The 26,324-nt window shown below is 49.0% G+C and overlaps 1 protein-coding gene across 3 annotated transcripts in view; it reads right to left on the bottom strand.

Moving 5' to 3' along the window:
- Positions 1-26,324, bottom strand: part of LOC147632910 (persulfide dioxygenase ETHE1 homolog, mitochondrial-like) — a 199,163-nt gene that overhangs the window by 58,449 nt on the left and 114,390 nt on the right. For all 3 annotated transcript variants that reach the window (XM_086807832.1, XM_086807830.1, XM_086807831.1), the window contains one exon: positions 2,099-2,158. In XM_086807832.1, coding sequence (XP_086663958.1) covers positions 2,099-2,158 — 60 coding nt within the window. The remainder of the gene's footprint in view (positions 1-2,098; positions 2,159-26,324) is intronic.

Here is a 26,324-nt window from a genome sequence, read left to right on the forward strand (position 1 = left end):
CTTTTCCATATTGGTCTCTTTGCTCTGGGGTCAACCCAAACTTGTGCTTCCTGTTAGGGTTGTCTTTAATAGGAGTATTTTCAGCTTTACCCCACTTTTGGCCTCGTTTGAGTCCCATTCAGGTGGCTGTCCACCTTTTTATAGGTTTGGGACAGCCCTCTCTTTGCCCTTGTAGCCATGCCCATCCTTGCCGGATTTCTTTATCTTTTGCTGCAATTGTTAGAGAATCTTCCAAAACATTGTGACATAGGCATGCACAGTCGCGATGTCTTTTTGCTCTATCTTGTCCCACTTCTCGATCATCTTCTTCATAACATTTGCAGGCAAGATTGTGCATAGAATTGTTCTTCGAACTTATCCCAAGTGGAAATGGGATGCTTTGTTGATAGCTTTTCCAAAATCCACCAGTGGGAAGCCGTGCCCTTCAAGAACATGCTAACATGCCTTATCTTTGACTTCTCAAATGAGGTCCTTATCACTAAAGGCAATGCCCAATTGTTCGATGAATGCCATAGCCTTGGTAGCTTCGTACTCTCCATGGTATGATTCAAACTTAACCAACTTGTTGCCAGCCTTGAATTCTTTGACCTTCTTTGCATGATGCTCTACTTCTTTATGCTTCCTTTTACCCCTATCCAATGTGGCATCCCTTCCTACATGGGGCTCATGGGCAATAAGAGGCATGAGGCATGTGCTCTATGAATCGGTGCCTTTGGTACATGTGGCCTTCTTGCTGTGCGTCCCCTCACCCGTGTACTGGACACGCATAGTAGGCAGTCACACAACACAGTTTCAAACGCGTATAATAAGTGGGTTTCATACATTGCTCTGAAAAGATAAAAAATAAAAAATAAAAAACTTTTGAGGCTTTTCAACGTTCTTGCTGACCTGCTTCCCTCTCATGTTTTCACTATCATCATTCAAGCCTCAAAGTTCAAGCTTTATAATTTCAGGATTTCAGATTCTGGACTGCCCGAAGGCACCAAGGGTAGGGTTGGTAAGAGGGGTAGGGTTGGGGCCACGAATGATACTCCATAGGCTGAAGCAAACGTTTTCATACCTATCATTCTTCATAACGACTTACATCTTTTTGATTATATGGCCTTTTCAGGCATATGATTGAGTGGAAAGGGAAACCAAAAGGACTTGGAAACAATCACTCAGACAGCCATATCCTTTGTATTGATATGCATATATTGCTGAAATGACATGAACATCAACAATAATGCCAAATACTACACAAGGCAAGAAGCAACCTGAGTCCTGACTACCTTCCCCCTCCCAAAGGCCTCTGAACCTCATGCACTTCACTATGCCTACGTCCACCCATCGTTTTCATCCCATCTTTTGCAGCCTCGCCATTTTGCCACAACCTGAACACCATTTGCATTCTGCACCATCATTTCCATAACCTGTCATCTTACCATAGGCCTTCAACGTCATCAATTTCATCCTTCTACATCCATCATAAACTGAAACACTCTTAATTTCGGTAGCAATGCAACTACACCATTCTCTTATTAGAGGAGAGTCTACTGACTAGTTTGGATCCAAAATCCCTTATGATAAACAAGAAGAGCAATTCTGCCTCTGTATAATATACAGACAATTCTCCATCAAAGGAAAAGTCTAAAGAGTACATGGGACATCTTAATCTGTGTGATCTTCCTTGAGATTTCTTTAATCAATCACATAAAAAACTATTGTCTTTGACATAATAATTTGAGGAAATTTCAATAAAGTCTGCCAGTCCAAATATATCAGAAAGCAACCAATATAACAAGATTTTTGCTCTTCTTGAGATTTGAAAATAAGGTGGATTGAATGTTTCACTAGAAACAACGAGTGACAAGAAGTACCTTCAAGAACTTAGCTAAACACAAGCCTAGTTGTCTACAACGACTGAAATCAATTGGAATTCAGACCACATTTAGCAATGGGATGCTTTACTGCCTCACTTTGTCTCTCTATTGCATGTGTATTTTATATGCAACCTTTTGAGTAGAAAAAATGTCACATCAGTCCTTACCTTTATTGATGTCTATAATTTTTTTAAAACAAAACTATACTTATTCATGAAAATGACTTGTCTACTTACTGTCTGGCCCTTGTAATCATGTGCTGGATATAGAAGGGTCTCTTTGGGAAGTGTAAAAATCTGAAAAACACAAAATTATATAGCCTGAGTTCCAGTACCTTTTGAACGTGAAACATAGACAATATACGGCTTACAAAGTTAAGTGGAAAGAACAAAGTTAAGTGGAAAGAACTAAAGCGGACTATATGTGAAAAAGCAGATTTTATGTGGTTATATAGACCAAGCGGCACTGTTTTAGAACACTTAACCCTTGCTATTATTCATTTCAAAATAAACCTCATTCTCACACCTGGTTCAGAAGTAGATGAGTAACTCTGGCCCCACAATCTTAAGGCTAATCAATCCCCTCTGGCCCGGTGAACCATCCAGTTTTCACAAGATGAGGTTGTGACCCTCTTTGCCAAAATTGAGAAAGACTCCAAGAGGACACTCATTGGAAAAATCTTTGGCTCTCACCCCTCCCGTATTCAGGCCCATGATTGGGTGCTAGCAGTGTTGCCCTCCGACTTCGCGCTCCATTTTAAAGATGTAAGGCTACTTGGGAGACGATTCTTTCAAGTAGACTTTGACGTAGAGGAGGCAGCCTCACAAGTGCTCGAGGGCAGTCCTTTCCCTTTGGGCCCAAGGAAGATTTTCTTCCTACCCTACACCAACTACTTCGACTCTGTGGAAGAAGATTGGAACAGTTACCCTATTACACTTTCTAAGAATCCTAGGTCTTCCTCATTATTGGAGGCAATTGGGGCAGCTTTTGGGCTCGTCCTGTAGGTGCCCCCATTCCTGCTTTACCCACTTCTGCTGCCCAGGTAGTCACTGCCTCAACCGATGCTGTTCCTAGGGTTATGGTGTTGGCTCGTGACAATGAGTCCTTTGAGGATTTTGTGCTGCTTCCGGGACCTAGTGGTCCATTGAAGCAACATATGGAGACATCAGACAGACCTAAGCAGTGTTAAGTCTGTCACTAGATGGGTCACTGCGCACCAGATTGCCCTAGGTCTAGGGGTCGTAGGAGGCCGCACAAGCGTGCTCCTCAAGCAACAAAACATAATGCTCCGCCTTGGCCAACCTTTTGCAAAGAGTGGCAGGTCGTCATTCATGGCCGCCCTCCAGGTGGGAACATTGGGGCATAGGATGATGCCTCTCCCAAAGACAATGTGCAGAGTGATGATGTATTGGATCGGAGTGATGAGTTTGCACAGTCATCCTTGAAGAAGAATGTTGCATCAGGGCATAACTGACTATGTTGAGTCCTCCTTGCTTGGGATGGATAATATGTAGGATGCACTTGGTATGGATGCACAAGACACGTTGTCATCTTATGAGGCCTTGTAGGATGCACAGCAAGATGTATGTCGTGATGCCTTGCAAGGTACCCATGCATTGCGCACGTATGAAAAGTCCATGACAGAATGCACACGCTGACATTGGACCTTTGCTCGAAGGATTACCCCCTCCTCCAGTATTACGGGAGGCAAGTTCAAACTTCGGCCAAGCGGTTGCTTAGATCCGGAGTCAAAACCACTTTTTTACTTTGAGGATTGTCTCATGGAATGTGCATGGTCTAGGAAGGCTTCCCATCCGCAGGAGGAAAATGCCTTATTAAGGATCAGTTCCACCCTGCCATTATACATGGACCTATGGATGTGTTGCTCTTGCAGGAGTAAAAATTGGATATGCTTCAGTGTGGTAAAACTAGTAAGATCCTTTTTGGACACTTTTTGGTCCTGTGCACAGGGGACCAAAGGTGGGGTATGCATTTCAGTGTCAGCATAACTTTTGCCTCATGGTATGTTATTATCATACCTACTAGAGTACTTTTGATTATGGTTACGCAAGAGGGACAGAAGTTGGGTATCTTGATTATCTATGAACCTAATGTGAGGTGGCCCTCTGGGACACCATCAAAGAACTACTTTCCCACATTGATCATTGGATTGTTGAAGGAGACTTCAACATGGTTGAGCGGCCCTTAGACAAAAAGGGGGGCCGAGAGGGAAGAACACACCCGCTTGGATAGGGGAGGTTCTATTGCCATCTTGCCCAATACTACCAAGTCAGGTCACTGCCCAGTTGTCTTGTGCCTCATGGAACTTGGGAGACAATAGGCTTCACCTTGTGTGCGCATCCCAGACTCTCTCTATCTGGATGCAAAAACCTCATTGGAGGTAAGAGAGATTTGAAGGCTTTGTGATGATCCTGACCCTCGGGAGAGACTTTCCTTGGCCTTGGGGAGGACTAGCCATCACTATCACTTTGTTGCGTTGGCCAAGAAAGAAGATGCTCTGGACAAGGAGCGAGCTATCAAAGGCAAGTTGGCTGTGCTTCAGAGGGAACATGAGAAGTATCCTGAATCTCCTTGGATCTTAGATCTCTTGTCCACTGCTAGAGCTGAGTTACAGGTAAACATGGATAGGCGGGCTGAGTCCACATTTCATGCTAATCAGGGATTTTGGGGAAAGATGGGTGGCATATGCAACAAACCATTTTCTCACCGCATGGACCTATGCTCAGTATGGACAATTTGAGATGCTTGCAAGATTCTTAGGGAGAATTTCACAATGAGTCAGATAAGGTGAGGAGTATTGCCTCAAGACTTTTATCGGGTCTTGCTCTCTGCAAAGGCCCACTCTTTGGATAGAGATGTTGCACAACAGAATGTTTGGGAGTGCATGCCCAGCCTGATTATAGATGATATGTGCACCGCTTTGGATGTCCCCTTTTCGAAGGATGAGCTAAGACATGCTTTGCATCAGATGATGTGTACAGGTATGATGCCTCCTTTTCTCGTGGAGGGTCTTATCCACCTTGTCCCGAAAGGTGGAGACAAGACCAATATTAGGCAATGGAGGCCCATAACTCTGCTTGGATATGCTTACCAAAGGCATTAAGTTTGAGGCTTCATCCCATTCTTCATAGGGTTATTCATGATACACAGAATGGTTTCCTCCAAGGAAAGAGTATTTTTTATAATAACTTTTCATTTGTGGATGTTGGATATGGTGGAGCTTGATAAACAAGCACGGCTGAAGCTAGAGCATTGATGGTGGAAGCTTAAAGTGAGAGTGTTAGAATACACTCTAGAGAGAGAGACTTGCAGGAGTCAATGATGGGATAGTTGTGTTTATTTCAATGAAAGTACAAGATCTTTATAGGTCCAAAGGTTCTTCTCTTGCCATCATTGCTTATTATTGTGACCCCTCTAAGAGGTGGTTCACACACACACACACAAAAACACATAAGTGAGCCCCCTAAGAGGTGGTTCACATGCACAAGTAAGACCTTGATTCCCAAGAATCCCCCCTCAAGGGATAAATCACATGACTCTAGTTTCACAGGCTAGTTATGGGATCCAAAGGGTAGAGTACACAAAGGATCAGGTCACAGACTCACAACACACAACACAACTATAACACAAACTTGCACTTTTTAAAAGCCCATTCATCATTACAATAGTTTGCTTCCTTTGTGGAAAGCTCAGTCTCCTCAATGCTGTTGGCATCTTCCTTTCTGTGGTGGAAGCAATACTTTTAATTGTGGTGGTTTTTCCCACAATGTTTGCACAGCTTCCTTGAGTAACAGTCCTCTGCATGGTTGTTCCTACCACAAAGGGAACACTTAATACCTTTGTAGTTCTTCTTGGTGAAGAAGGAGCCTACTTCTCTGTTCTTCATCTTCTCCTCCTCTTCCTTGAAGGAAGACTAGGTAGGTGCTTCAAAGTGGTGATGAGGTTCCCGAAAAGCTCGTCTGGCATTGATTTTATCAACACAGCTACGACCACATCTTCCTCCACTTTTGCTTTGAGTGCAGCAAGCTGGTTCATGAGGGACTTCATTTTGTTCACATGAGTGTTGAAGCTCTCATGTGGTTGCAGGATGAGTTCATAGAGCTCTATCTACAATGGAACTTTAGAGTTCTTAACCTGAGCTCCGAAGAGTTTATCCAGCGCTTCATAGGCCTCTTTGGATGTAGGGAGATATGCTACATGATAGATAAAATTGTCAAGGAGGCCAAGGGCTATTAGGAGAAAGGCTCTTTGATCCCTTAGTATCCAAGCCTTTTTAGCTGCATCTTCATCTTCAGGCATCTTATCTTTACCCTCGATAAAAGGCCAAAGTCTTCTCATGAGATTGAATTCGAGTTTTGTCTGCCATGTGTGGAAGTTTTCTCCATCAAACTTCTCAATGAGCCAATGAGCAAATGGAAAGCCATGTTAGGCAAAATGATGAGCTGGGACTTCTTGGAAGGTGCGATGGCACATAAGAGGAGTCTCTTGCATGCATAGGGAGGCCATAGCACAGTTTTGGCCTGCAAGGGGCATGGTGAACGCTTTCAGATCTCTGGCTCTGGTTCTGTGAGGCAAGGATGCCCCTCAGCTCCACTACTTTATCTCATAGTGGCGGAGGCTATGAGAAAGTTTCTTCGGATAGAAAAGTAATGTACTGATGTTAAAGGCTATATGTAGCAGAGTAGTGACCAGACGACACCTTATGATGTATCAATTATCGTGATTAAGAAATTTTTGTAGTGACTAATCATCACCGATTGCAAAAATGGGGTAGCGCTACTTGAAAGAGTTAATGTGCAGCATTATGCATGATTTTGTAGAGATTGAGAGTGTGGAGGGATGTGCATTGGCTCTACCTATAGGCCAAAACCATTGTGGTAGTTGGATTTATAGCTCACAAGTCAATTTACCTCAATTTGGGTTAGTAGGTGAAGCTCCCACAAAATAGCTTTACTATTGTGAGCGATCTGGAGGTGAAAGATGTGATACGCCGACTATGGGAGTTGGCTCATTTCTTCTTGGATCCCGGGAGTGTGGATACCTCAGGGATTCGTCATTTGGTCGTTCGCATAGTGGCAGACTTAGCACGCGACCCTGGATATGTATGTATACACGAGGTTGCTTTGTCAGAGCGGGAGGCCATCGCCATGGGCCACAGCCACTCGCGCCTGATCCGTGATTCTTGAAGTACACCGGGTGGGCAGATTCGCAGCCGCTCGGATGGGGACTACTCTCCATCCAAGCCGCTTGCGAAGGCCCGCCATCAGCTGAGACAGCATCCACCTCAGCAGCGCATCCATGAGGATCATCTCATGGAATGTACAGGGCCTTGGCGGAGCACATTTTATACGCTATCGTGGTTGCTTGAGGCAGGAGCTTCAGAGATGCCTGGTTGGTGGCAGCATTGATATTCTGATGATGCAGGAGCACCACTTGGGTGAGAGCAGGATCCAGAGATATGGTTCGGTGATGCCTGGTAGATGGGACACCTTTTGGTCTGCAGGGTTTGGTCCTTTGGGTGGACAGGGAGGAGTATGCATGGTCATTGCAGATGTATGGCGGCAGGCCAATGTGGATCGAGGGATCATTGTGCCTGGTAGAGCACAGTATGTCATTCTGAGGATGCATGATGAGCTATTGGGCGTGCTCAACGTCTATGCGCCCAATCATGCTAGTGCCAGAGCAAAGTTCTGGACCCAGGTTACGGATGCATTGCCAGAGGCCGCACATTGGTGTGTCGGGGGAGACTTCAACATGCTTGAGGACCCGGCCGATAGGGTGGGAGGCAGTCATGTTACAGTGCACGGCACGGAGCTTGCAGCTTGGGACCGGTTTTGCATGTCACTGAGGATCACTGATGCATGGCAGCATGGGGCCTTCTCCCGTTCTCAGGACAGTCTTAGTTTCTCTCGGTCGGATCGTCGGCAGGGAGGGACTAATCTATCACGGATTGATCGCTTTTATGTGGGCGACTGGTTAGGGAAGCGAGGGGGCTCCGTCAGCATTCTCGCTGGCACCTCATTTTCAGATCATGCGCCAGTTATCTTGACATTGGAGGAGAGGACACGGAAGCCCAGCTTGCAGTTGAGGATCCCAGAGAGGGTACTTACAGATCCCAGTCTTGCTGAGGACATTGAGAGGATCTGGCATGTTAGTCAGTGCTCTGACCAGGATGCAGCAGGCCAGTGTGCCTAGGGACTCATCGAGCTTAGCTCTTTTCTGCACGCTGCAGCTTTGACACGGCTGGGAGAGATTCGCGAGCGGGAGCATCGGCTCAGACGCAGCCTTGCTTCGCTACAGCGCCTTCAGGAGCAGCAGCCTGCATGTGAGTGGGTGGCGTCCCAGCTGAGCCAGGCACGCCAGGAGGTTAGAGAGGCAGAGGAGCAGAGACATGAGTTTTACTATCGTCGTCAGGCCTCTCAGTGGACGCAGCTTGGTGATAGAGTGACTGGAGAGTTTTTTGAGATCACTGGACCCCGCCATGCTCGAGTAGGAGTCCGTCAGCTTGGTAGACCGGATGGATCGGTAGCTACTGAGCCCAGGGAGATCAGAGCCATTACCACTGCATTCTATAGAGACCTGCTTTCAACAGAGCCAGCCACTGAGGATCGAGATGCTTGCAGACAGACTGTGTGGGCCCATGTGCAGAGGAGGGTCACAGATCGTATGCGTATAGTTCTAGGTGCGCCTCTTTCAGAGATTGAGCTTGCCGAGGCCTTGAGGGTCCTGCCGCAACATAGTTGCCTAGGGGAGGACGGACTGACGCCGGCCTTTTTTATGCGCTATTGGGACCTTTTGGGGCCAGGCCTCCACAGGGGCTTTCAGTATGTTTTGGACACTGGGGTGATGCCAGAGAGCTTTTCAGAGGGCTTGATCTATCTTATCCCCAAGGGGGAGGGAGTATCAGATGATATTCGGCATTGGAGGCCTATTACGATCCTCAATACTGTCTACAAGGTCTTAGCAAAGGCCTTGAGTTTGAGGATCCAGCCCTTCCTGGGGGAGTTGATTCATGCTACTCAGACAGGATTCGTCAAGGAGCGCAGTATCCTTGACAACATCTTTACTTTCTGGGAGGCGACGGCCCGAGCTAGATTTCTTGGCGAGGACTTGGTCGTGATGCTTCTCGATTTTGAGAAGGCATACGATAGAGTTGATTGGGGTTTCTTAGAGGGCACTATGCTTCGCCTGGGCTTTGAGCCAGGATGGATCAGAGGGGTGGCGGCTCTGTATTCCACAGCTCGTAGCCAGGTGTTGATTGCAGGAGGACGGGGGCCGAGTTTTGAGCTGACCAGATCACTCCGTCTCAGGGGTGTCCCCTCGCCCCTTTTCTTTTTCTCTTCTTTGCGGAGGCTATGAGCATGTAATTGACGGCAGAGGAGGTTGGTTTGAGAGGACTCCAGCTCCCAGTCCGGGGGGAGGACCTGCTCGATGCTGAGTTTGCAGACGACACGGGCTTATTTTTGCATGGCCAAAAGGCCAATCTTCTTCGGGCAGAGCAGTCGCTCCAGGTTTTTAGTGCAGCTTCGGGAGCATTGATCAATTGGCGCAAGACAGTGGCCTTTTGGATCAGTAGTGCTCCCACTCCGGCATGGAGCCCGAACCCCGGTTTTAGATGGAATCCTCCTGGCACAGCAGTGCGGTATTTGGGATGCCAGATTGGACTAGATTTGTCACCTGAGCAGCAGATTGCCCCGCTTCTTCTGAGCATTCGGAAGAAGCTTTTGTATTGGAGTACAGCTCGACTATCCTTGGCTGGGAGGGTGGTGGTGGCAAATCAGGTGCTGTTAGCGACCATGTGGTACATTACGTCTTGCTGGATCTTCTCGAGCTCTTGCATCAGCCAGGTACAGAGGCTGATCAGGAACTTTCTTTGGTCTGGGCGGGACGGTCAGCCAGCCCGGGCAAAGGTTGCATGGGCAGTTATTACACTTCCGCTGGCTCAGGGAGGCTTGGGCATTATAGATCCAGTCGATCAGAGTAGAGCCTTATTGGGGAAGCTTATTGTTCGGGGGCTGCTTCCAGGCGCTGAGCCTTGGAAAGAGCTCCTCTTGCACCGGCTGCACGCTCGAGCGTCCCCAGCAGGGGGCACTTGGGCACCAGAGATTCGCTGGATCTTCATAGAGATGAGGAGGACAGGCCTCAGTAGAGGATGGGAGGACAGATTTGCTTTAAGCATCCTGAGAGCTTGGGAGCTGCTGAGACCGGGGCTTTCTCAGCGACCTCCTTCTTGTGTTGAGGAGCGGTCCAGACAGCCGCTCCTATGGAGCCCAGCGGTTCGCACAGAGCAGGGTCATATGCTGGGTTCTCGGCCTCGTCTAGCCTGGGGACCTTTAGCGGCAGACCCAGCACGTAGTTTTGGAGACTGGCAGGGGAGCTCTAGCATGGGTCTTGGCCGGATGGCTTGGATATCTGCCATAGTGAGATGCCTGGTCGGACAAGCCCGATGCCTCGCAATGATGCTCTGAATCCTCTGGTGTAGGCATTGTCTCTGATGTAACGATCCGCAAACCCTCGGGCGTCTGGATCTGCCCAACTGGATAGCTCTTTCAACTAGAGTCCCACGAGGTGCCCACTGTTGGGCTGTCGGCAGTGTGTCCTCCCGGGTAGTCCCTGTGAAGAAGTCAATGATCTGTCTCTGTGTGGACTTCCTGCCAGTTGGGTGTCTGCTCCTCATAATGGACTCTCTGAGCCTGCGGATCCCCAGGAGATAAAACCCAAGCATCGCTGAAACAATAGTCCATGACTCTAGCCAGTGGTCCAAATCCCTCTCTGAAAAGGCAATGGTAGCACCCTCGAATCTCCGAATATGCTGTGCAGCGACAGATGTAGTGCTCCTCCGTCTCTGGCTCTATCCAACAAATCTGACATATCCTGTCCCCTAGAGGTATGCCTCTAAATCTGCCTGTCTCTATCTCTAACTGATGTGAAGAGGTGCGGATCTGCCCAATGGCACACCTCAATCCATGGGACAAATGGGTATCCATGCGGTGCAGAGAAGATGGTCTCTATAGAAAGCCATCTTCGTCTCTAACTCTTGTGAGGGCTCTAGCCATGTCCTCCTAGTGTCCAACTGAATGAGGTCCTGTCTGATGACTCTACTAATCTCAAAATGTGTCAAGGTGAGAGAGGGTGCCTCTAGAGAGTATTGGAAGGGTGGAAGTCTGTCTAAGCTGACCCCGTGGAGCTCAAACCAGGATGCTATCTGCGCATACCAACATGAAGTGTCTCCCTCCACGGCTAGCTGATGAGAGGACTCTAAAGCAAGTCGTGCGTACCGGTGTCGGGGAAGCTCCCAGGTGCTATGAATGAAGGACACTAATCTGGCAAGAGCCTCGACTACGATCGGTGGTGCTCCCATCTCGGCTCGGATAATCTCATGGGGTACCGAGGCCTTAGCCCGAATCATCTTGGAGATCATGGACACAAGTGGTCTCTCCATCGATCTCCATCCATCGTATGTGGGTCCTGATCGACTATAACGATCTAGGCTAGGCCCCCAGATCTGTACTCCATATAGCATAGCTAATGTCACCACCGTGTCAAATAGCCACAGCTTAGTGCGTGGCTCCTGAAACTGTACCTGTGAGCACATCCTCTCTAGACCTCCTAGTGCTGCATATCCTCTAGTCAATCCGGCCTCTGCTGCCCCCCTCATGGAAAATGTGGGCCCAGTGAACACCACTCCAAGATATGTGTATGAGTCAACATACTCCACTGTCTCCTACCCATATGTGAAAATAGGCGCTGATCTCCAGACCCACTGAGCTGTAGTGTTAAACACCATAACCTTGGTCTTACCAAGGTTAACTGAGAGCCCACTGTCCTGTGCATAAGCATGTAAAGTATCCAAGTGCCTCTGCATACCCTCTGGTGAGTCTGCTATAAGCACAATATCATTAGCATATAAGAGCAGAGGTATCCAAGTGCCAGTCAACTCGGCTCCTCTATCCCCTCGTGTCCCAATATAATCAGAGATCTCATCAATGTACAGTCCAAATAGAGTCGGAGAGAGCGGGCAGCCCTGTTTCCCCCCTATAGTGGAGTGTACTGGCTGGGAGAGACCCTCTGAAGTCCGCACTTGCCCAACTACTGTCTCATAAAGTGCCATAATACCCCAAATGAGCTCACATGGAACCCCCAAGTCTTGCAGCCTACGCATCAGTCTGGCTCTGGGCACTGTGTCAAAGGCCTTGCGGAAATCCACAAAGCCACAGTAGATCCTCCTCCCATGTGCTCTGCCCTCCTCAATGATAGCCCTGAGGGTAAAGATATGATCCAAAGTAGAGAATCTCCTCCTGAAACCGGCCTGTCCTCCCTGAGCTCGGACCCCTTGTCTCTCTGCCCATCTGCTCAACTCATGCAGAAGAGTAGAGGCATATAGCTTGGCCAGCGAGTGACCAATCATAATGGTGCGGTAGTTAGTCGGCAAGCTCGGATCTCCAGACTTGAGTACCGGCACAATCGTGGAAGTACTCCAAGTCCAAGGAAACCCCTCACACATGGCTCTATTAAACATGAGAGCTAGCAAGTCTGCAATCATATCTCTAGCATGTATGAAATGCTCGGCTACAATGCCCTCATGACCTTGGGCCCTCCCTGTATGCAATCTGTTGATGGTCCTCCTCACCATCTCTGCCGTGAAGAAGGTAGAAGTGGGTGGACAAGGCTCTGGAGGGTTCGGTAGTGGTGGCTGCTCTGGTACTGTGTAGAGGGAGGCTGCATACTCGCCCCATGTATCTGGAGAGGTAATGGCCGGAGGCGGGGGGTGCACTCTAAGCAATCTCTAGGCCTCCCCAGAATCCTGACTCAAAAACAACTAATAGATGTCTCTCTCCAGCTGAGCTAAGAATGCTCTCTTCTTCCGCCGAATGAGGGATCGGAAGATGATGCATGACTGTCTATATGTAGTAACACCTGTGGGGCGACCTCTTTCTGTAGCCGGGCTCTGAGCTCCCTACACTCATCATCATACCAACTATTCTGGGGCATGCTCCCAAGACGTGGTCGTACTGTGGGCTGCGTGTGTGGGAAGGCCGTCAGTGCAGCTGTATGTAAAGTCTCTGTCAGGATCTGTGTGAGCTCTGCTAATGGCCCCTGTGGACATTTCTCCGCTTTATCTACTTGCTTTTGCGTCTTCGTGAGCACCTCCACCCACGAGGAGGTCTCTCGGGCTTTCTTTTCTTCTCCCTCTTGAAGTGTTCTCACTTGGGCCTTGATGGTGTTCAGCTCCTCCATCATGACGGGCTGAATTTCACCTTCCTCGAGCTTATGTTGAGCACGTGCTTCTTCTATCTCTGTCTTGAGATTTGCGATCTCTGCATCTTGGGCTGCTATCCGCGCTTCAAGCTTCTTGACTTTGTTAAGAAGGCTCCGGTTGACCATATTAATTGCATTGTCCGTCTCTTTCTTGTGTTGTTGGATGGCTGCCTTGATCAGGTCTTCAATGTCGATCCTTTCCATCTTGTCTTGGGCTGAGGCTGGTTTCAGGTTAAAAATTAATTAACCCTTGGCCATAGGAAGAGCTCTGTGCATGTCTGCAGCGCTTCCCAGAGAGAGAGAGGCCAGAGGGGGCTGCTGCGAAGAGAAAGAAAGATAGGCAGCAGGCGGGGGAGAGAGAGAGAGAGAGAGAGAGAGTTATGTTGCTGCCTTGGGGGCCTGAGCAAGGGTGGGTGGGAAAAAGGGAGGCGATAGAGGCGGCGAACAGCGAAGCGGCGGGTGAAGCGACGGGCACAGGGAAGAGGCGGCGGGAAAAAGGGAGGCGAGAGAGAGAGAGAGAGAGAGAGAGAGAGAGAGAGAGACGCGCACAGGTTCGAAATGGGGCAGGAGGCGGCGAACAGCGAGGCGGCGGGTGAAGCGACGGGCACAGGGAAGAGGCGGCGGGAAAAGAGAGCGAGAGAGATAGAGTAAATTATGTTGTTGCCTTGGGGGCTTGAGGAAGGGTGAGTGGGGACCTCTATCCACTTCTCCGCTTCATCCATCTTCTTTTGAGTCTTGGTGATGACTTCCACCCATGAGGAAGTCTTTGCTTCGTGTTGCTTCTCTTCTTCCTTAATTGCCCGTACCTGTTGCTGCCTTGGGTTCGAAATGGGGCAGGAGGCGGCGAACAGCGAGGCGGCGGGTGAAGCGACGGGCACAGGGAAGAGGCGGCGGGAAAAAGGGAGGCGATAGAGAGAGAGAGAGAGAGAGAGAGAGAGAAATGAAATGAAATGAAATGTTATATTAACGTCTTCAAAAGGCCATAATGACCTATAGAGAGAGAGAGAGAGAGAGAGAGAGAGATGCGCACAGGTTCGAAATGGGGCAGGAGGCGGCGAACAGCGAGGCGGCGGGTGAAGCGACGCGCACAGGGAAGAGGTGGCGGGAAAAGAGAGAGAGAGAGAGAGAGAGTAAATTATGTTGTTGCCTTGGGGGCTTGAGGAAGGGTGAGTGGGGACCTCTATCCACTTCTCCGCTTCATCCATCTTCTTTTGAGTCTTGGTGATGACTTCCACCCATGAGGAAGTCTTTGCTTCGTGATGCTTCTCTTCTTCCTTAATTGCCCGTACTTGTTCCTTGATAACCTTGAGCTCTTCTATCATGGATGGCTGAATTTCACCTTCTTCAAGTCCACCATTCGCCTTGGCCTCTGCAAGCTCTCTCTAAAGAGCTGAAATTACGCCTTTGAGTGTGTTGACTTCCTCGTGAAGGTCTTTGACTTCTGCTATGAGGTCCTCCTTCTCCTCTTTCCACCGCTTACCTCATTGAATACCATTTGGAGAAAGTTGGCTTTCTCCTTCCACCATCCCTCCATCTCTGCCTTCCATTCCTTCATCTCCTTTTCCACATTTGTTATCCTCTTGTTTGTGACCATAAAGGTCGCCTTCGTCGGGTTGCGCAAGGGGGAAGCCATGGAAGAAGCGAGAGAGAGAGTTATGTTGCTGTCTTGGGGGCCTGAGCGAGGGTGGGTGGGGAAAGGGGTGGCACACAGCCTAACAGATAGATAGGCTGGCCAGTATATTGCCAGCAGAACTGTGCGGCGAACAGCGAACAGCAGGCGGGAGGGGGCGACAGCAAGTTCGAACAGAGAGGGGGCGGCGAGCAAGGCGAACAGCAGGCGGCGGGCGAGCGGCGGAGACGAACAGAGAGGGGGCAGCGAGCAGGAGGGAGGGCGGCGAGCACAGAGAGACAGAGAGAGAGAGAGAGAGAGAGAGAGAGAGAGAGAGAGAGAGAGAGAGAGAGAGAGATTAACGTCTACGAGAGGCCAAAGTCGGCCTATGAGACAAAAAATAAAATTGTGTTCTTCCGGTCATCGGAAGAAAAGAAGCAAAAGAAAAAGTGTGCATGTGTCTGGATACAACTATGAATCATCATGGATCGGTGGAGCCCATATACAAACAATATAAGTGGGGTGGGGATGTGGATGGAGTGCTGAGGAAAGATGCATCTCTATATGCTGAAGGGGTAGTACAAGCATGCTATGCAAATCTATGTCTAACTCCATCCAGTGCCATAAGAGGGATATAAGATATCATACATCGCCGATGCTGAGGCTGTGAATGGCATGAACATGTCCCTAAGTCTGAATGAAAGCGAGCTAGCCTCTCCTGTGTCTCCATCTAGTGTCTCATTCGGATAGATGCTATCTCTCGGTGACGGAGTCGGGGTGCTCTATGCCCAGTCTGTCTAGGTCTCCTCCTGGCTCTCAATTCCTCTACTCTCTATGCGGTCACCCCACGTGGTACAATAGCTGGCACTGGCATAGCTCTCTGGAAGAAATCTGTGAGCTGGGATTGTCTCCCATCCCTAGTGGGAGCGGGTGTCTGGAGGAGTCTCTCTCAAGAACTATGAAGCTCTAGTAGTAGTCTGCCCAGCTGTCGCTGGTCCGAGGCCTCCATCAACTGATGTAGTGAAGAGTACTCCTCAAACAATCCTGCATATCTCTCTGACCCCCTGGTGGGCTCTACATCTACATACAAAGTGATCCTCAGTCTCCACCTCCTCGCGGCACAATCTGCATATCCGCTCAGCTCTGGGAACCCGTGCCGCTCTCCCAGCCTCTATCTCTAGCTGATGTGATGAGACTCGTAGCTGTCCAATAGCAACGCGAGAGCTGTGGGGCATGTATACATCCATGTACCGCGGTCGATGTATAAACCCATCCCCTGAGATGCTCATAAAGTGGTCTCTGTAATACAGCATCTTCGGTGGTAGTGGGCTCTCTGGTGATGTCCATGTCTCCTGTATGTAGTGCTGCCATATGTCCTGTCTCATCACTCTGTTCCTCTCATTGAGAGAGAGGTAACCCCGTGGAGCAGACTGATCATACTGAAAAGGTGGCAACCGCTCAATGTCTATCCCATGATGTGAGAACCACTGTAGCATCTGTGCATACCAAGATCCAGTGTGTCCAGCCTCGGCCAGCTGTCTGGATGCCTCAAAAGCTCGGCGGGATAATCTCTCCGTGGGCATCTCGCTCATCCTGTATATAAAGGGGATCGTCTGGAACAATGCCCCCACTGCCATAGGTGGTGCAGCAAACTCAGCTCGAACAATGTCGTGCGGGACGGATGGTTTGCTGCGTATCATCCTCGAGAGCATCAAGATCTGTGGTCTCTCCAGCTCTACCCATGTGGAGGCTGGAAGCCCTGGTGCCCAAACCGCTACTGCATACATCAAGGCTGGTGTCACTAATGTATCAAAGAGCCACCCCTTCGTGCAGGGTTCCTGAAAATGTGCCTGATGACACTGACGCTCAAGGCCAGCAAGAGCTGCATACCCCCGGGTCACTTTGTCTCGGACTGCCTGAGCCATGGAGAAGCGTCCAGCTGAGCTAGTAAATGTGATGCCAAGGTAAGCATAAGAGCTCACCACCTCGACCCGCCCTCCTGCTAATGTGAGAGTAGTGTGGCTCCTGGCTGCGGGTGAAGTGTGGAAGATCATAACCTTGGTTTTCCCAATGTTCACTGTGAGCCCCTGCTGTGCGCAGAAGTCATCAAGAGCCACAAGGTGTCTTTGAAGCCCAACCTGCGTGTCGGATACCAAGACGATGTCATCAGCATAAAGCATAACATGGACAGTAATACCTGATAGCTCAACCCCAGAGCCTCCTCCTTGTGTGATGTAATCAACCACCTCATCAATATAGAGCCCAGAGAGCGTGGGGGAGAGCGGGCACCCCTGCTTCACACCAATGGTGCTAGCAACTGAGAGAGAGAGAGAGAGAGAGAGAAATGAAATGAAATGAAATGTTATGTTAACGTCTTCAAAAGGCCAAAGTGACCTATGAGACCCAAGTTACAACCATGTGACATCTGATACATTGTCTGGAAAAGAAAAGAAAGAACAAGGTAAGTATCTAGCCCACAATACAAAAGTAGGGGGCATCCGGAAGCAGCAACTAGGGAGAGTGGGAAGCTAATGCTACTAGTCAAAATGGGGTACATGAGTACACGGATACATGAATACATGAATATGGGGGAGTACAAAAGTGACAGTGAGTACAACAGTATATGGCTGGAGTCGTAATCATCCTAGGAGCTCTAGCATGGGTCTCTGCCGGATGGCCTGGATCTCTGCCATAGTGAAATGCCTGGTCGGACGAGCCCGATGCCTCGCAATGATGCTCCGAATCCTCCAGTGTAGGCACCGTCTCCAATGTGAGGGTATCCATGTAGCTCGGTCTAAGTATAAAGCCATCCTCAGTGGTGCGGAGAAGATGGTCTCTATAGAAAGCCATCTTCGTCCCCAACTCCTGTGAGGGCTCTAGCCATGTCCTCCTAGTGTCCAACTGAATGAGGTCCTGTCTGATGACTACTAATCTCAGAATGTGTCAAGGTGAGAGAGGGTGCCTCCAGAGAGTACTGGAAGGGTGGAAGTCTGTCTAAACTGAACCCGTGGAGCTCAAACCAGGATGCTATCTGCGCATACCAACACAACATGAAGTGTCTCCCTCCATGGCTAGCTGATGAGAGGACTCAAGCAAGTCATGCATACCGGTGTCGGGGAAGCTCCCAGGTGCTATGAATAAAGGACACTGATCTGGCAAGAGCCTCGACTACGATCGGTGGTGCTCCCATCTCGGCTTTAGTAATCTCATGGGGTACCAAGGCCTTAGCCCGAATCATCCTGGAGATCATGGACACAAGTGGTCTCTCCATCGATCTCCATCCATCGTATGTGCATCCTGATCGACTGTGATGATCTAGGCTAGGCCCCCAGATCTGTACTCCATATAGCATAGCCGATGTGACCAGCGTGTCAAAAAGCCACAGCTTAGTGAGTGGCTCCTGAAACTGTACCTGTGAGCACATCCTCTCTAGACCTCCTAGTGCTGCATATCCTCTAGTCAATCTGGCCTCTGCTGCCCCCCTCATGGAAAATGTGGGCCCAGTGAACACCACTCCAAGATACGTGTATGAGTCAACATACTCCACCGTCTCTTGCCCATATGTGAAAATAGGCGCTGATCTCCAAACCCACTGAGCTGTAGTGTTAAACACCATAACCTTGGTCTTACCAAGGTTAACTGAGAGCCCACTGTCCTGTGCATAAGCATGTAAAGTATCCAAGTGCCTCTGCATACCCTCTGGTGAGTCTGCTATAAGCACAATATCATCAGCATATGAGAGCAGAGGTATCCAAGTGCCAGCCAACTGGGCTCCTCTCTCCTCTCATGTCCCAATATAATCAGAGATCTCATCAATGTATAGTCCAAATAGAGTCGGAGAGAGCGGGCAGCCCTATTTCACCCCTATAGTGGAGTGTACTGGCTGGCAGAGATCCTCTGAAGTCCACACCTGCCCAACTACTGTCTCATAAAGTGCCATAATACTCCAAATGAGCTCACATGGAACCCCCAAGTCTTGCAGTCTGCGCATAAGTCTAGCTCTCGGCACTGTGTCAAAGGCCTTGCGGAAATCCACAAAGCCACAGTAGATCCTCCTCCCATGTGCTCTGCCCTCCTCAATGATAGCCCTGAGGGTAAAGATATGATCCAAAGTACAGAATCTCCTCTTGAAAACCGGCCTGTCCCTGAGCTCGGACCCCTTGTCTCTCGGCCCATCTGCTCAACTCCTGCTCAAGAATAGAGGCATATAGCTTGGCCAGCGAGTGACCAATCATAATGGTGCGGTAGTTCGTCAGCAGGCTCGGATCTCCAGACTTGAGTACTGGCACAATCGTGGAAGTACTCCAAGTCCCAGGAAACCCCTCACACATGGTTCTATTAAACATGAGAGCTAGGAAGTCTACAATCATATCTCTAGCATGTATGAAATGCTCGGCTACAATGCCCTCATGATCCTGTGCCCTCCCTGTATGATGGCCCTACTCACCATCTCTGCTGTGAAGAAGGTAGAAGTGGGTGGACAAGGCTCTCGAGGGTTCGGTAGTGGTGGCTGCTCTAGTACTGTAGAGAGAGAGAGAGAGAGAGAGAGAGAGAGAGAGAGAGAAAGAAAGAAAGTTGTATTAACGTCTTCAAAAGGCCAAAATGACCTAAATAGTAATAAAGAAAGATAACAAAAATCTAGAACTTTAAAATTTGATCTAGGTACATGAGCAGAGAGCTCTCATATCACCCTAATACATCCCTCATGGGCCGCTGTGACATGGTGCTCAAGGTGGTAAAACTGAGCTGGCGCGAGAAGGTCCTGCGATGATGGGAGATGATGGCCTGAATCTTCCTGTGGTGGCGTGGCCGTGAGCTAGGGCCACAGGGTTTGGGGCGTCGAGCTCTGCATAACTCAGTGGCTTTGTCGAGTGTCAGACCTCTTGGCCGAGCTCCTACACTAGCCTGTGGACTCGGTATGTTGGGTGGATCGGCCCTCAGAGTGCTGGTATGGAAGAAGTCAGTGAGAGCTCTCTGTGCTGGTCCTCGAGCAAGTATAGCTGATCTCGATCTCACTAAGGACACCCTGTGTCTACGGAGCTCTAGAATAAAAAGTCCCATGCATCTCTGATCCAAGAAGTCCATGATCCTGGAAAGTGGTCCCAACCCACTATCAAGTGGAAGCTCCCATAGCCTATGCCAGTATGTCACTGTCTGGAATAGAGCCTCTGTCACTATCGGTGAAGCGCCCATCTCTGCCTCTACAATCTCATGTGGCACTGATGGTTTACTCCTAATCATGCGTGAGATCATCGCCACTAGGGGCGAGAGAGAGAAATGAAATGAAATGAAATGAAATGATATATTAACGTCTTCAGAAGGCCAAAATGACCTATGAGACCAAAAAGGTTACAACAATTGGTGGATCTGATACAATGTCTGTGTAAGAAAAGCTAAAAACAACTAAACAACTAACTGAGAGAGAGAGAGAAAGAGAGAGAGAGAGAGAGAGAGAGAGAGAGAGAAATGAAATGATATATTAACGTCTTCAGAAGGCCAAAATGACCTATGAGACCAAAAAGGTTACAACAATTGGTGGATCTGATACAATGTCTGTGTAAGAAAAGCTAAAAACAACTAAACAACTAACTGAAACTGAAACAACTATGAGGAAAAGTATGGTACTAGGAGCTCCTAATGGATAGAAGATGATCTCTATAGAAAGCCATCTTCATACCAAGCTCGTGTGTCGGATGTATCCATGTTCTCCTAGTGTCCAGCTGAATCAAGTCTTGCCTGATTAAGTCTGGTAATCTCTGCCCGTGTGAGAGAGAGGGAGGGTGCATCCAGGGAGTACTAAAATGGAGGTAGCCTGTCCATACTAAAGCCATGCAGCTGGAACCAAGCTGTCATCGGTGCATACCAACATGATCCGTCTCCCTGTGATGCCAATTGTCGTGAAGACTCCAGGGCTAAGCGAGCATATCTGTCTCTAGGGAGAGCCCAAGTGCTATGTATAAAGGAGACTGATCGAGTGAGTGCCTCTACTACCAATGGGGGGGCAGCCATCTCTGCACGGATAATATCATGTGGTTCGGAGGCCTTGGCCCTAAACATCCGGGAAATCATAGAAACCAAGGGCCTCTCCATACGTCTCCATCCATCAGTGCTACCAGCTCGGCTGTGGTGATCCACTAAGGGTCCCCATATCTCCACTCCATACAGCATGGCTGAAGTGACCAAAGTGTCAAAGAGCCAGAGCTTTGTTCGAGCTTCCTGAAACTGAACCTGCAAACACATCCTCTCTAGTCTCCCCAATGCTGCATAAGCTCTGGTCAATCTAGTCTCCGCTGCTCTCCTCAAGGAAAATAGTGACCACTAAAAACCACACCAAGGTAAGTATATGCATCTGTATACTCCACTGTCTCCTGACCATATGTAAAGGTGGGTACTGACCTCCTAACCCACTGTGCTGTGGTGTTAAACACCATCACCTTGGTTTTACCAAGGTTAATAGACAATCCACTGTCCTGTGCAAAGGTGTGCAATGCATCCAAATGACGCTGCATCCCCTCTGAAGAATCTGAGATCAGCACAATATCATCAGCATACAATAACAGCGGAATCCATGTCCCTGCTAGCTGTGCTCCTCTGTCACCCTCCCGCTCTACATAGTCCGAAACCACATCCCAAATAAGGTGGGAGAAAGGGGGCAGCCCTGTTTCACCCCACTAGTGGAGTGAACCATCTCAGATATACCCTGAGTAGTACGTACCTGCCCCACAACTGTCCTGTATAAAGCCATGATTCCCCAAATCAGCTCTATGGGCACTCCCATCTCCTGTAGTCTGCGCATCAGTCTGGCTCTCGGTACTATGTCAAAAGCTTTGCGGAAATCCACAAAGCAACAATAAATCCTCCTGCCATATAATCTGCCCTCCTCAATAATAGCTCTGAGTGTCAAGATATGGTCAAGAGTGGAGAAACCTCTCCTGAACCCTGCCACCGTGATGCACGTATGCCCTCTCTCTCTGCCCATCTACTCAACTCCTGCTCAAGAATAGATGCATATAATCTAGCCAATGTGTGACCAATCATGATGGTACGATAATTCCCAAGAAGCATGGGATCCCTTGACTTGAAGATAGGCACAATCGTGGACATATTCCAAGTCTCAGGAAAACCCTCACACATGGCTCGGTTAAACATCATAGCAATAAGCTCTGCAAGCATATCTCTGGCATGAATAAAGTGTTCTGCTACCAAACCATCATGATCATATGCTCTCCCAGTCCTCATCCTGTCAATAGCTTTCCCTACCATCTCAGCAGTAAAGAAAGCACATGTCTCTGGGCATGGCTCCACCGATGGGTCTGGCAGGGGCGGCTGTCTTGCTGTTGTGTACAGGGATGCTGCATACTCACCCCAAATCTCTGTGGAGGTAATGGCTGGTGATGGTGAATGCTCATGGAATAGTCTCCATGTCTCGCCTGAGTCCTGACTCATAAATAACTGATACAAATCCCTCTCTCTAATGGCCGTCCCGGCTCCTCGGCACATAAGCGTCCCTATATCTCATCCGTGTGCATGGTGTCAGTCTCCCTCGTAAAGGTATAACGCGTGTGTGTGGAGACCTGTCCCAATGGAGCGGTGCTGAACTGAAATGTGAGAGTGAAGGACAAGATAGCATGATCCACTGCTATTCCAACCGGCCTAGTGCCTACCATAAAATCCTAAAAAGAGGGAATGAGACTGGGCTGAGCCATAACATAGTCCACTGTACTAGCACCATGCCTATGTGGAAAGCTAGTGAAACCGCCCGATGTCGGGAATCTCTGTAGGCCATTCAAGATGGCCAATCCATGTGCAGTCCCCATGTCTATCAAATACCGCCCATACACCATGTTTCTCATCCTGTGAGAGTCTAGATAGGCCCATATCCCTAACATCAAGCTCTCTCAACATCTCCTCTGAGGTATCATAAAATATTGTCTGGTTATGGGCGGTCCTGGCATTGAAGTCCCCCAGGAGAATGATGTCACCATCCTTGGAGAACTCCCAAATGTCATCATCCAAAATAGAAAAGGGAGACTGCCCGCTAGGTGATGCATACACTGATGTACTAGGAGCAAAATAGCATATAGCAATGTAGAGATATCTGCCCGTCTCTGCCCTCAGTCTAACCCACATGTACCTAGCCTACTATCTCTGCGGACTATATGTATCAGTGGCTGTAGCTCCTCTCTAAACAATACAGCCACTCCTCCTGAGCCCCGTCCTCTATGCTCTGAACGAGTCTCCTATCTACAAGCTGTCTCCCATCGGTATCCACTAACATGTGGCATGGACTGCCCAGGAGCCTGATGCGTCTCACAGTAGAAGATGATGTCCCTCCCAGTGAAACTATCCTCAAAAGCCCCTAATCAAGGCGTAGAGATCCATTACGATTCCAAGTAGCACATTTGAGTGTAGTCCCATAGGTCTCGCGCCATCATGAAGAGCGCCTCTCCATAATCACCACTCTACCATCTCTATAGAAGGCCACTTTCCCTTTCTCTCGGGCATAACTTCTTTCATGTGGGCAAGTTGCGAGAGTGTGAGGTCATCTCCAAGAAATATTCCCATCTTCTTGAGTGTAGGACATCTCTTCAAGAAGTCCTTCTTCGCTTCCATGGAGGGGAAACGAATGATAAGTGCTCTCTCCTTAGAAGATTCGCCACTACCTTTCCCACTCTCCATGCCTTTGTGTGCGTGGCTTCAATGCCCATCATAGAGAAGAGCTCCTTGGCTTCCCGTTCCGCATCATCACGGTCTTTTAGACCGGACACTCGTACATGTAAGGCCCGAGTCTTGCTCCTAGTACATCGACATATGCAGCACCTAGAGGGCAGTCTCCTTTCTCTGTGCTAGATGATGACATATGGGAGTTCTCTAGGGATGGAGACATCATCCTGTTAGGGGACTTTAATGCCCGGACGGGCAACCGCCAGACAGCCTTTTATGATACCTCGGAGGAGATGCTGAGAGAGCTGGACACTCTGGATATGGGATTAGACAGACGCTCACAGGATGTGGAGTGCACAGAGTATGGGAGATATTTGGTAGATATGGGGACTGCACATGGGTTGGCCATACTTAATGGCTTGCAGAGGTTTCCGTCAGCAGCTGGATTTACTTGCTTTCCACATAGACATGGTGCTAGCACAATGGATTATGTTATGGCTATGCCCAGCTTTGTTTCATGCATTGAGGACTTCACAGTTGGATCTCGGCCCATTGGGGTAGTAGTGGATCATGCATTGTTGACATTGACTATCTCTTTTCACTTTACCACAGCTCAGAGGACACGAGGGGCAGATCACACTCGATATACTTTTACCTCAGAGACTGATGCTGTCTACACAGATGGGATTTATAGACGTCTGTACACAGAGGAGCCAGGGAGACCTTTGGAGGAGTTGACCCATATACTGACAGAGACTTTACATGATGCAGCGATAGAGGCATATCCACATACTCAGCCTGGACAGAGACAGCGTTCTAGATGTATGCCCCAGAACAGTTGGTATGAGGAGGAGTGCAGAGAGACCAGAGCCCGACTGCAGCGGGAGGTTGCTTTGGGAGTCACTACTCACCGACAGTCACGTATTGCCTTCCGACGCCTTGTGCGAAGGAAGAAGCGGGCCTTCCTTGCTCAGCTAGAGCAGGAATTATACCAGCTGTTCTTGAGCCAGGATTCGAGGGAGGCTTGGCGTCTGTTTCATGAGTCCTCCCCTGCTTTGGCCATCACTTCTACAGAGGTCTGGGGTAGTTATGCAGCATCTCTATACACAGTTCCTGGACAGACACCTTTTCCTGACCCGCCAGCACCATGCCCACAGACATGTACTTTCTTTACCGTAGAGATGGTAAGGAAGGCCATTGATAGGATGAAGACTAGGAGAGCATATGATCATGATGGATTGGTCGCTGAGCACTTTATTCATGCGAGAGACATGCTGGCAGAGCTTCTAGCAGTGATGTTCAATCGTGCTATGTGCGAAGGCTTACCCGAGACTTGGAGTAGGTCCACCATCGTGCCTATCTTCAAGTCAGGGGACCCTATGGAGCCAGGTAATTATCGCACTATTATGATTGGTCACACACTAGCACGATTGTATGCATCCATTCTTGAGCAGCAGTTGAGTAGATGGGCAGAGAGAGTTGGCATTCGAGCAGAGGGACAGGCAGGGTTCAGGAGAGGTTTCTCTACTCTTGACCACATCTTGACTCTACGGGCCATTATTGAGGAGGGCAGGTCGCATGGGAGACGGATTTATTGTAGCTTTGTGGACTTCCGCAAAGCATTTGATACAGTGCCCAGAGCCAGATTGATGAGGCGATTACAGGAGATGGGGGTACCCACAGAGCTCATATGGGGGATTATGGCTTTATATAGATCAGTTGCAGGACAGGTACGCACCCCAGAGGGGGTCTCTACTTTGGTTCACTCCACTATAGGAGTGAAGCAAGGTTGCCCGTTATCTCCATCACTGTTTGGTATGTATGTGGATGAGGCTTCTGACTACATTGAGAGATTGGGGGACAGAGGAGCCCAGCTAGCAGGTACGTGGATCCCACTATTGTTATATGCTGCTGATATTGTGTTGATCTCTGACTCCCCTGAGGGTATGCAGCGTCATCTGGATGCTTTACATGAGTTTGCACATGATAGTGGATTGTCTGTCAACCTTGGCAAAACCAAGGTTATGGTGTTTAACACCACGCCACAGTGGGTTAGGCGATCAGCTTCCACATTTACATATGGGCAAGAGATTGTGGAGTATACAGATGCATATACATATCTTGGGGTAGTATTCAGTGGGCCAATGTTTTCGATGAGGAGAGCAACAGAGACTAGATTGACTAGAGCACATGCAACCCTGGGTGGTTTGGAGAGGATGTGTTCGCAGGTTCAGTTTCAGGAACCTCGAACGAAACTTTGGCTTTTTGACACTCTAGTGACATCAGCTATGCTTTATGGAGTGCAGATATGGGGACCTTCAGTGGGCCATCACAGCGCAGGCGGGTGGAGAGGTATGGAGAGGCCTTTGGTATCTATGATTGCTAGGATTATTAGAGCCAAGGCCGTGGTACCTCATGAGATTATTCGAGCAGAGCTGGCGGCTGCCCCTCTGGTGATTGAGGCTCTTACGAGATCAGTCTCCTACATACGTGGCTTGTGGGATCTCCCCCGAGACAGATATGCACGCCTCGCCCTGGAGTCCTCCCGACAGTTAGCTTTACAGGGAGACACGGCTTGTTGGTATGGACAGATGACATCTTGGTTCCAGGCGCATGGTTTTAGCATGGACAGATTGCCTCCCTTCCAGTATTCTCTGGAGGCACCCTCTCTCACTCTCACACGGACAGAGATTACCAGACTCATCCGTCAGGATTTAGTTCAGCTCGACATTAGGAGGACATGGATACAGCCGACTGAGGAGCTGGGCACAAAGATGGCTTTCTACAGAGAGCATTTTCTTCAGCTCACAGCAGATGGTTTTGTGATCAGACCCAGTTACATGGATGTACACTTGTCTCATGCAGTACGATGCGCTATTGGTCAGATTCGCACATCCTCACACCAGCTT

This window comes from Cibotium barometz, chromosome 13 (genome assembly GCF_041138505.1).
Source record: "Cibotium barometz isolate CiBa-2024 chromosome 13, ASM4113850v1, whole genome shotgun sequence".
Lineage (NCBI taxonomy): Eukaryota > Viridiplantae > Streptophyta > Polypodiopsida > Cyatheales > Cibotiaceae > Cibotium > Cibotium barometz.